The 12311-nt window shown below is 41.0% G+C and overlaps 1 protein-coding gene across 3 annotated transcripts in view; it reads left to right on the forward strand.

Annotated features, from left to right (window-relative positions):
- The window catches only part of FANCD2 (FA complementation group D2), a 60565-nt gene that overhangs the window by 47716 nt on the left and 538 nt on the right, over positions 1-12311 (forward strand). Inside the window, exons 34-43 of one of the 3 annotated variants that reach the window (XM_024556443.4) lie at positions 776-906; positions 1747-1840; positions 2543-2665; positions 3468-3561; positions 5262-5333; positions 6052-6090; positions 7080-7154; positions 8370-8444; positions 9413-9559; positions 11146-11241. In XM_024556443.4, the coding sequence (XP_024412211.1) occupies positions 776-906; positions 1747-1840; positions 2543-2665; positions 3468-3561; positions 5262-5333; positions 6052-6090; positions 7080-7154; positions 8370-8444; positions 9413-9559; positions 11146-11241 (946 nt within the window). The other 2 variants (XM_045192179.2, XM_045192180.2) reach the window with 2 other exon arrangements.

Raw genomic sequence — 12311 nt, forward strand, 5'->3', positions numbered from 1 at the left:
TCACCGGGGGCCACATCAGCCTCGTGGTCGCCTTCAAAGGGTTGAATGTAATTTCAACCCCTTAACTGTTAAGGAGTAGTTCCACTTATAGAGTCTTAAAATTATTTTGCCTCTTTGAAGGCAACCACGAGGCTGATGTGACCCCTGGTGAAAATGACCTGTGTGGCTTAGTTGGTTGAGTGTCATCCTGCAGAGTGAAAAGTTGCCAATTCGATTTCTAGCCAAGGCACATGCCTGGGTTGTGAGCCTGGTTTCCCACTGGGGCAAGTGCAAGAGGCAGTCGATTGATGTCTCTCTCCCTCTCTTTCTCCCTCCCTTTCCCTCTTTCTAAGAATAAGTAAAAACTTTTTAAAATAAAAAAAAAATACATAAAAAGAAAATTTTCTTTAAAAAAAATAAAAGCTCTGCTTTATAATTTCCTTTTACCTTGTCCCTATGAACCCAGAATTTAAACATTTTTTTAATGTGTTGCTTAAGGCCTCAAAGAGGAAATCATTAATTCCAGGGTTGCACATACAAGCATGGTCTAGACTAGCACTTGGGAATCTTGGCATATGTGACCCCTTCAAGGCCAGCATTCCACCCACTGGACTCTGTACTGCCCTGGCTTTCTCCTTACAAATTAGCAGTTCTCAATCAAGTTCTTGAAAGAAGGTTGCTACTGAAGCACCTGAAAAGGAGGACTCTGTTTAACCATCAGACACTTAAGTGGACTTGGACAACTCATGGATTTAGATAACACTTGTGGTGCTTTTGTTTTCTTGTCTCCTTCCAGCCAAAGCTTCCAATACTTGCAGAATTTCCATCACAGCATTCCCAGTTTCCAATCTGCTCTTTATTTCATCAGACTTTTGATGGTCATTTTGGAGAAATCTACAGCTCCTACTAAGAACAGAGGAAAAATTGGTGATGGACCCAGATCCAATTTTTTTCTTCATAATAAGATTAGTAACTCAAGCTTGTAAACTTGGGGCTTCAATAGGACCTTGTATGTTTTACATATAAATCCCCCCCATAACTGTGGATGTGCCCTCTTGCTATACAAGAAGGACATTTCCCCAGAGGGAGCTATGACTGATCTTTGGTGACATTGCTTAGTCTGAATGTGGTTAGTTCAGTTGGCTAGAGAATTTTGTTTGGCCTCCATTTATTCTTGTCCTTCCGTTATTTAATTTAATTATGTGAGCCATTTGACAAAAAGGACCATAAACCATGTGGTTAATAAAATGGGAGAAAAGGGAGAAATCAGGATTAAGTGTAAAGAAGGGCCTGGCCCCATCATTTTTTCTTTTAACTGCCTTTTATCATAGCTTTTGGAATGCAGCTCATTGATTATCCATACTAATTGACAACACAGAAAGCAAGAAGAAAATGCAAAACAGTCCTTTGTTATTCCTTGTTGGTTAAAGGGGGAGATTTTGATTTAAATCTCTGAGGTGGCTACTGCTTATTGGCCTGCCCAGGAGAAACAAGATTGACTTTCCCACTGCTGAGTAGCATTCCCTTGCTGTGTATATGTATCAAGACGGGGTGGTGAGAGGGTGGAACATGTTGGGTCTCAGATGATTTTTCTGATAGAAGAACCAGTGGAATGGGAACCCATGACAGCATTTTTCAAATTGTTAGACCAGGAACTTTATAGTAAGTAGAAAAGAATAGTTCTTTTGATCACTAATTATCTCCAAAAACCTGCAAAACAGAGTTTATTTTCCACACATGAGAGAACTTTGTCTTGTTTCTCCACAGCTTCCCTGGCCAAACATTTCCTCTGTCGGGTGTGGCCAAGTGGGGAGAAAGAAAAGAGCAGCATCCCTAACGACCAGCTCCATGCTTTGCTGAGGTGAGGTGCTCCCTTTCTTTCCATGAGCCAAATAGTCTCCTGTTTTGCCACTGTTGGGGTCCCTCATCTGGTTAAAAACAGAAATTAACTTGGTTAGGGAGAACTTGGAAGCAGTGAAGTAGATTGAAATGAATAAAATTTAGAAAAGGTAGATCATAAGATCCTCTAGTTCTGTTTTCCAGTCAGCTAGTTTCTTATTGAATCAAAGAGAAAGAAAAGTCTGCAGTTGTATCCTGCCTTAAGCAGTGAATCAGATATTTATTTATTGCCTACAATATCCAGGACACATTCACCACTTCTAAGGTGTCTAAATGTATTTCTAATTCAGACATGTTCTTACCTCCTGTCATACATCTAGAATCTTTATTTTTTTTAATTTTTAAAAAAGATTTTTATTTATTTATTTGTTTATTTATTTATAGATAGAGGGGAAAGAGGGAGAAGAGAGGGAGAGAAACATCAATGTGTGGGTACCTCTGGCACACCTGCAACCCAGGCATGTACCCTGAGTGGGAATCGAACCAGCAAACCTTTGGTTTACAGGCCAGTGCTCAATCCATTGAGCTGCACCAGCCAGGGCTATTTAAAAAAATTTTTAATGTCAGTAGTTGTTGTAAAGCTTAATACCTGGTACTACCTCAAGAAAGAAATCTTGATTTAGGAATGTATAGCGTGTTCATATTACTGTGGCTCTCAATGCAGCATCTACCTGGAGCACACAGACAGTGTTCTGAAGGCCATAGAGGAGATTGCCAGTGTTGGTGTCCCAGAATTGATGAACTCTTCTAAAGATGCATCTTCTTCCACATTCCCTACACTGACCAGGTAAGGGAGTTCTCTCCGGTTCTTTCCCTAAGTTAGAATTACACCGTCCAATATATGTAGCTTCCAGGTAACTACCTTACTCTTCATCTGATTCTGATACAGATGGTAGATAACAGTCACTTATTTAACACATGGAATGTCTACTATGCATTCTTTCCAAGGGCCTCTCAGCCAGACTAAGTGAAAGGACCTTATTGAGGAATGAATTTTTAGTCACTAAACTTCTATCAGTGCCTACAAAATATGAGATTATTTTAACTACCTTTAAAAGGATAAAGTGATTTTTGTATCTAATCATGTATGTCTCAGTGGGTTTTGTGTCTCGTAATGTTAATGGTTACTTTTATATTCCTGTAATATTTACAGTTTATAAAGCACTTGTACATTCTGTATCTCACTTGATCCTTTTAAGGATTCTGTGAGATGTAGGTATTTTAACCCTATTTTACTGATGAGGAAAATGAGGGTTAGAGGGGGAACTTGCTCAGGCTTATACAGGCAATAAAGTAAATACGGAACTAGGAACCCAAAGTCAGATCTTCTCACCATTACTTTGCTGCTATTTCCACACCACCACACTAGCTCCCTTTATACAGTTAATTCCATTGTTTCACAGGCCATCTTCTTGGACTCATTTCTAAATTCTTATCACTCCCTCATCCTCTTACAGTGTACCCCAATGAAAGGACATTCAGAGAGGTGGAGAAGGAAATGACTTTTTGTTCCTTGGCTTTTTTTCCCAGGAAGTTCTTTCTAACCAATGCATTATTGTGTGGGTATGCATGCTCTTCCCCTCTTCTAGGCATACCTTTGTCATTTTCTTCCGTGTGATGATGGCTGAACTAGAGAAGACAGTCAAAGGTCTTCAGGCTGGCACAGCAGCAGACTCTCAGCAGGTGAGTCAAATACTCTCACCCCAAGAAATAGACTTTGGATTACAGTAAGTCCTCAATATCATTGATAGGTTCTTGAAAACTGCACCCTTCAGCAAAATTTTGTATAACTAAACCAATTTTACCGTAGGCTAATTGATATAAACAAGAGTTAGTTTCTCCATCATATTCCTGGTCACACAAGCTTTATCAAACTTCTAAATAAAGACCCAAAACAGTCCTTGGCCAGGTAACTCAGTTGGTTTTAGTGCCGTCCCAATACACCAAGGTTGCAGGTTCAATCCTCAGTCAGGGCACATAAAATAATCAACCACTGAATGCATAAATTGGTGGAACAATGAATTGCTGTTTCTCTCTCTCTCTAAAATAATCAATTAAAAAAAGTTCTCTTAAAAAAAACAAGATCCAAAACACTTCCAATATTAAACATTGAAATAAATGTGAGCTATATGTATATTTAAGAAAGATTATAAAAACAAGTAAGATAATTATTTACCAGCCCACTTATACAAGTTCAGAGTCAGGATAGCCAGATCCAGTCTTGGCAACTCAGAACACAAGGAAAGAGCCTGTTCTGAACAGGATGCCCTTCCATTTCAGGGCCACTCACACACACACACAACCACACCCAGACTGGAACATTAGACACACCATTTAAGCTAATGTGCACATCTTTGGGATATGGGAGGAAACTGGTATACCTGGAAAAACCTACTTAGACATAGGAAAGACGTGCAAACTCCACACAGAAAGTGGCTCCAGCTGTGAATTGATTTTTTTTTTCTCATTGTTACAACAAAATGACATTGACCAGCCCTGGCTGGTGTGGCTCAGTAGACTGAGTGCCGGCCTGCAAACCAAAGGGTCACTGGTTCGAATCCCAGTCAGGGCACATGCCTGGGTTGCAGCCAGGTTCCCCAGTAGGGGGCACATGACAGGCAACCACACATTGATGTTTCTCTCCCTCTCTTTCTCCTCCCCCTCTGTCTAAAAATAAATTAATAAAGTCTTTTTTAAAAAATGACATTGAACAAAATGTCTTTATTCAAGGATCTAGTGTACTTCCTTGGGTCCAGGGTTTCTCCTAAGCTATTTACTTTGATTTACTGAGATCGAGTATTCTTTTCAAAGATCTCCTGACTTAATTTCCTTTTTTCTAGTTATAGATAAGAACTGGGCTCTGTTTTCCCTGGTTACTGTGCAGGGAAAAGCTTGTACTATTCCATAGGCCCTAGCTCTGGGAAAAAAAAGTCTTTAGTTGCAGCTTCATGTACCCGGCACTGTGCTGCTTGTAAGCTGCCATGAGGTGACAAGCCTGTTTGTGATACAGTGATCCTGGGCCTTGGTAGCCTACTAACCAGAACTAAGCTAGAACCGCTAACAGCATAGGCTGCCACAGGAAATCAGAGAAACCACAGGGAGCTCATGGCCAATAGGTATATTTCAGAGGCTTTTTTCCACCTGGAAATTACTGAAGAGGAGTCAGCTTATTAGAAAGTCTCTATAAGGTACCCCGATGTTATTATATATACACACACCTTAGAACTATCTTGGGGATGCACTAGTTGACACATCTTTTTAAGAGGATAGTTGGCTTAAATCTCTGAATAGTTGTATAATTCAAGAACCATGTACTAGTCGTAGTACAGATAGAGATATATTTGATTGTGACTGAGAAATGCTTGTATATTTGGCTGTCTCAGATTCATGAAGAGAAGCTCTTCTACTGGAACATGGCTGTTCGAGACTTCAGTATCCTCATCAACCTAATAAAGGTGAGTATGGAGATTCCTTGACCCGTCTCACTGGTTGACTGCAGAAACCAGCAAGGGTCCTGGTTTCCAGCATGGACTCTCCCTGCTCCTCTCTCCACCCTTCCTTGGGGACCTGCTCTCTGTCTTCTTCCCTTGTGCCCCTACCCATCCTGGATAACCCCTTCTCTCCCAGGCACTGTCTTTTTCCTTCTCTCCCTTCCTCCTTATCATCTTGCCACAATATGTACTATTTAAGGGCTCCTCCCACATGTCATTCCCCACTCTCTCACTTAACCTTGGGTCCTCTGATCTGGCACATACCCTACTATCTCCCTCTTCCAACCATGAATGCCTGCTCTGTTTCTCAATACACTCTGCTCTCACCCACTCCATGATTTTGCTCAGGCTATTCGCCCAGCTTAGAATGTCGTATTATCCTTTCCACCTCTTATCCATTCTTCCTTAAGGCTTCAGATCAAGGTTTTGGATCACTACAATGCCCTCTTCTTAGCGTCTCCAGCTGGAAGCCATTTCTTGTTCCTTTTTCCTCCCCTCTTCCTTTTCTTGAACTTTAATTATGTTAATTGCTTTATTCTACTTCATGATTAATTTAACCATTGACAGGCCTTCCTCATTTTAAAATACAACACTCAGAGCTGTGCTTTGCACAATGAGAAAGAGGCTGGGGTGCTCAATGGAGCAGACCTCAGCTTTCGTGTCTTGCCTTTCATCTCTCCAGGTGTTCGATAGTCGTCCTGTTCTGCACGTGTGTTTGAAGGTGAGAGACTGAGTGGGCCCTCTTTGATATTTATCCTTCCTGTGGGTCTCTCTAGAGAGCGCCTCAGCTGAGAAGAATTGCTTAATACTTTGCTCACAAGCCAGAGGCTCCAGAATCTGTGCTAACAGACGGCACTTTAGAAAAAACTGGATGTATTTTCTTATACTAGTTGGATAACTAGAGAAATGAATGTTCCTGTGAGTTTGAAAACTTTTGGTTCAAGTTTTAGAAATACAAGGAGTGGCTTTAGGGCACCTACCTTCAAGAACAATAGTCACTCCCTGCCATTCCTTCCCAGGCAACAAGGGAGGAGAAGTACATGATTCTTCTTTTTAATGCCCATGGGTGGCTTCATGGATGTGAGAGCTGATATCCTTGCAACTGCTGCACTCCTCACCATGTGAATAGCCGCAGTTAGCCCTAGATTTGATGGTATACCCAGTGGGTTAAAAGCCAGTGAATGTTATGAGGAGAATACTTCTTCCCCATTCCTGAGCGTTCCTTCCAAGTGGATGTCACCCCATTCTTAATCCTGGCCTCTTCCTTTTTACTCACTCCACCCTGATGCCAGTGGAAAATGGGTGAGTAGGGGGAGTGATTTATCTGATTGGTAAATTTGGCATTTGGGCATGTGCTTTCTCAGCTCTACCCAATTTTGTCTTCTTGGGAGCAAGTTGTCCTCAAGGAGCTGGGTTTCCCATCTGTTCTTTTGTGCCCTCATTCTTAAGCTGAGCAAGGCCCTGCCCATTGGCTGTGTCTGGGGTAGGTAAGTCTGTCTCATTCTGGGCTTAGTTAGCAGACCCATTTAGTTTTGCATTAAGCTACATTCTCTGAATTAATTTTTTAATTCGGACCCCTCCCAATTTATTTTTATATACCCAAACAAAATAAAACCCTGGGCTAGATGATGTTCTGCTGCTTCAGGCAGGGGCCTTTCAGGTGAGAGGCCTGAGCTAGAGGTCATCACCAGTGTCTTTTATCTTCTTCAGTACGGACGTCTCTTTGTGGAAGTATTTCTGAAGCAGTGTATGCCGCTCCTAGACTTCAGTTTTAGAAAACACCGGGTAAGAACTGAAAGCAGAGAGCAAAAACCTTTGTATGTTTTTTTCAGAAGATATATCCATGGTAACTCCAAGGAGGGGCATGATGGCAGTCCCCTTTTCCAGGTTCTGGGCCACAGTTCTGCTCGGGCACCTTTGATGCACCTCAGCTTTCACCAGAGATGCCCATTTAGACTGAATATTCCAAAGTAGGCTGAATTCAGATGCACTCTGGTTAAAACCCACCTTCCTACTTCTACTCCAGATCTGAGGGTGGTAGTTCTTTTTAGCTTGATTCTAATGTGTTGCTGTTCTCCCAGGAGCTCATGTATCGTTGTTTTTGTTTGCTTATTCTTTTGTGCTTCTCCGTCTCTACTTTCAGGAATATTTTTTTTTAAAAGAACTCACTTGTAGCCCTGACTGGTGTGACTCAGTGGATTGGGTGCCATGCCATCCCACAAACCAAAAAGTCACTGGTTTGATTCCCAGTCAGGCACATGCCTGGGTTGCTGGCCAGGTCCCCAGTTGGGAGGCATGTGAGAGGCAGCTGATGGATGTTTCTTTCGCACATCAGTGTTTTTCTCCCTCCCTTCCTCTCTCTTTAATAATAAACAAAATCTTTTAAAAATAAAAAGAACTCACTTGTTTTATAAACTCTTTGCTGTTATAACGGAGGTTTTTGTTTTTTGGTTTTTTTTTTAGCCGAGTGGGATCCAGAGGTAGAGTAGTGAAATCAGGGTAGAAACATGACTTCTTACACATATTTGGCCAGCTGAACTTTGCAAAACACTCTCACAATATTTGGTTAGTCTCATAACCCAGAAACAGAGGTGGGAAGACAGCTAGACAGTACTTCTTGTTAGGGCCAAATTAAGATTTTCATTGATATATAGTTGGAACCTGCAAGGTTTATCCTCTTTTGAGCCTTTGGTTGCAAGGATATCTTGCATCTAAAGTAAAATGAGAGTATTTAAAATGGCATTTATGTCCTGGCTGGTGTAGCTCAGTGGATTGAGCGCTAGTATGTGAACCAAAGTGTTGCCAGTTCAATTCCCAGTCTAGGGCACATGCCTGGGTTGTGGGCCAGGTCCCCAGTAGGGGGTGCTTGAGAGGCAACCACAGATTGGTGTTTCTCTCCCTCTCTTTCTCTCTCCCTTCCCCTCTCTAAAAATATAAATAAAGTCTTTAAATAAATAAATAAATAAATAAAATGGCATTTATGAATTTTGTTGTTTATAGGAAGATGTTCTGAGCTTACTGGAAACATTCCAGTTGAACACGAGGCTGCTTCATCACCTGTGTGGACATTCCAAGGTAAAAGAGACAGCAGGTCACGTCACCAGTGTGCTTGTTGGCTTCATCAAAAATTGCAATTGGAAGATACACAGACTTCAGTTCCTTCTTTCTTTTTTACCTGTCTAGAAGAGCCTTTATTTCTGGGACTGTGTTTGTCCAAAGGCAGTTTATTCAAAGTTGTCAAATCCTTAGGTGCTGGTTAAGATTGGGCAGTCATCTAGAGGGGAGTTTCTGCATCTGCAATTTGACTTAAACTCCATAATCCTATTTCCTCCTTTGGTGAGAGATAAGGAATGTTGGTGGATGTGTTACTGCTACAGAATACGTGGGGTAGGAGGAATATTATGTAAGTGGTTGGTGATGACTCTGCTGGAGATAAGAGGTGGTTTTAAAAGTAGCTGTCTTTAGCACTTTTCAGCTGTACTACTTACTTGTCAACGTATCTACCTCTTGTGAGAATATTTCAGCATTAAAGGACTTTTCCACTTTTACCTATAGTTGAACCATTGTCACTTTTTGTTTGAGGGAGCACGGAACCATAGAGTTCTACAGTCACTGGCAAACCAAGTGATTTTTGGATCCAGCCCCTATTACTCACTTCCTCCCCTGGTTTTAACTTTAGAAGGTACTGAACAGTGGGATTTTAAGGACTCTCTTGGCTAAACAGGGCTATTCTCTGTTTTTTTAATATCAGTATAATACGTGTTCAAGAACATTTTGTATAAATTCATTGATAATTGGTCAATTAGTGGTTATGAAGAGCAACCTAGATGTGTTGATGGTGTAGCTTGAAGGACAGTTGCCATTCTCTTCGGAGTACTCTGCCAAACTACTGCTGTTTGATGGAATATGTCTTTGGCCTATACTGGCAGGGCTTATGCTCTTACACAGTGTTCAGGATGTCAGGAATGCTACAGTTTCTGTATAGGAAGTGTGGAAGTATGATAAGAAACCCAGATGAGTTAGGTGCATTTGTTTCCATTCAGATTCACCAGGACATGAAACTCACCAAACATGTGCCTTTGCTCAAAAAGACCTTGGAGCTCTTAGTTTGCAGAGTGAAAGCCATGCTTACCTTCAACAATTGCAGGGAGGCTTTCTGGCTGGGCAATCTCAAAAACCGGGACTTACAGGTAAGCCTGGGGCCCTGCTAGGGTTAATCACCTACTCCCTTTCTTTGTGAGAGCATTGGAAGTATGTAAGGAAGGTCACCTGAGCCCTGCCCTTTCAGTAAGACTCCTTTTCTCATAAATCTGGGCTATTTAGTTCTTTAAGTTAGGGTACATTGCCTGTGGGCCCTTGTCACAGGCTGCACCCCTCATACCAGCCAGCAAGGGCACTAAAATGTGCTGTGGATACAAAGAAAGCCTTATCATATAAGGAGCCAGATCCATAAAACCTCTCTCCTCAGCCAGAGAGATACCTTTCAGTCCTTCTAAGGGTAGATTCATAACCACATTTTTGTATGTGTACAAAGTTTTCTTAAAAATTTTGGGTTTTGCCCTGGCTGGTGTGGCTCAGTGGATTAAGTGCTGGCTTGTGAACCTAAAGGTTGCTGGTTCGATTCCCAGTCAGAGTTCGTGCCTGGCTTGCGGGCCAGGTCCCCAGTTGGGGGAGTGCGAGAGGCAAGCAATCCTCTCTCGCACATCGATGTTTCTTTCCCTCTCTTTCTTCCTCCCTTCCCCTCTCTCTAAAAATAAATAGTCTTTAAAATATATTGGGGTTTTTCCTAAACCAGTCTGTCTTATTCTTAAAGTTATTCTCTGGCTAATTTTAACAAATGAGCATTTATAAGTTCTTTCAGTTGCCTGACTGAAATTTTGTGTTGCTTATAGTACTACTTTGTAGTTATAACATTTTTAAAAATATTTTTATTATTTTTGGAGATGGGGGAAGGGAGGGAGGGAGGGAAACACCCATGCGCAAGAGAAACATAGATCACGTTGATTGGTTGCCTCTTGCACACCCCCAACCAGTCACCTGGCCTGCAACCCAGGCATGTGCACTGACCAGGAATCAAACCAGAGACCTTTTGGTTTGTGGGACAACACCCATTCCACTGAGCCACACCAGTCAGGGCTGGAGTTACAGCATTTTTCAAGTAAGGTCCAAGCCCTACTTCATATTCATGCTTACAATATCTTGAGTTTTATAATCTTATATGAAAAAATTGCATCCCAGAGGATTAGCTTCATTTCTTCACATCAACTTTTTATAAGGTAGATACTATTTTTTCCATGAGAAAATTGAAGTTCAGAGAGGCCAAGTAACTTACCTAAAGTTACTCATCACTGAGTGGAGCCAAGGTTTGAGTCCAGACAGTCCTGTTCCACAGTTGATGTTCTTAAACCACTCAGTGTACTGTCCTTCAGCCTCTGCATGGCCATTCGTGGTTGGTGTGTTGGTGCTCATATACTTTAAGGTATTTGGGAAATTTTAGAACTATATTCAACATTAACTGAAAGTCTGACCTTGTAAAATCTATATGATATTAGAGTACAAAGGTGGACTTTTTGTAAAAACTACATTTGTATCAGAGCCATGTGCACCCTAGAAACCTTGGGTAGATTATCACTTATAGATGCTAGGTCACAGTTCGGTACCCACGTCCAGCCATGTGTGCTTCCTTTGTATTGCCTGTAAACTAAGTGTTTCTCCCCTGGAGACACCTTAGTGATCACTTTAACCCCACCATTTGTCTTGGCCCATCCACATTTAGGGTGAAGAGATTGTATCCCAGAATTCTCAGGCAAGCACAGTGGATGAGAGGGAGGACGACACATCATCTCAGGCCTCCAAGAACAAAGCAACGGAGGTATCTCTCTATATAAGGCACCAGAGTGTGGCATTGATGTTGCATTTTCTTAATTATTCAGAGTTGATAAAGAATGCAGAAGTTTCCCTGCTTCTGTTAATAATCAAGACCTCTATGCCTATCTCCATTCCCTCCAAAAAAGCTTCTGTGTACATATGAGTTCTGTGGAGGCTGGGAAAAACCCACACTATCTTAAATTCACTCTCAGGTATCTCAAGTGGTGGCATGTGTTACAGAGTTGAAAATTCCCTACCATTGTAACCTATTTTCCCTAAATTCATGTCTAAAATCATTTTAGAGGGGAGAAAAGAAGAGGTAAGAATGTTCTATGGGTGTTGAGAAGGACGAGTTAACTTATTTAAACATTTTTCTATATAAAATAAAAATGTGAATACATTTTGTGAAAGCATAAAATCAAGAGCTGCCACTACTGAGGACTAAATTAAGAGGAGGGGTCCTTATTCTTTTCTGGGCTACTACAGGTACTTTTGAAACTTTAAAGAAAGGTGAAGAAAAATGTGTATGTTTATAAAATTTTGGTATAATTCAGCTAAGTTATGGACACTAAGAAGCTCAGATTTAAGAACCCCTCTGGGGAGCCTCTCCATAGTGCAATTTGAGACTAATGCAGAAAGATCATTTAGTAAGAAAAGTTATTTTATTGCTCAGTCCTCTGTTTGTATAGTATACCTCTACCTTTTTCTCATTAAAAAAAAGAAAAAAAAAACAAAAACCCGAGGCAGACAATATCCTATTAGTTTGTTACTTTCTCCTAATCACCCTCCCAGATTAGAGTTGCAGACCAGAGAGAATTTGACACTGGATTCCTGTTGGGAGATACACCAGAATATTTAATTTAACAAACATTTCATTCTAGATTAAATGCCCACTGTGTTCTGTGTCACTTACATACAGTACAGCATGAGGACCATGGCTCATTTTTAAATTTTGCAAATTTGGTTATTGCATAAATCAGTATCAAATGGTCTCCCTCCATGGTCTTGGCTTAGATGTTATGCTATAAGAATGAGGGGGTCTCTCAGTCATTTTTCAAATTAATGGTTTAAAAC

The sequence above is a fragment of the Desmodus rotundus genome, chromosome 8 (assembly GCF_022682495.2).
Source record: "Desmodus rotundus isolate HL8 chromosome 8, HLdesRot8A.1, whole genome shotgun sequence".
Taxonomy (NCBI): Eukaryota; Metazoa; Chordata; class Mammalia; order Chiroptera; family Phyllostomidae; genus Desmodus; species Desmodus rotundus.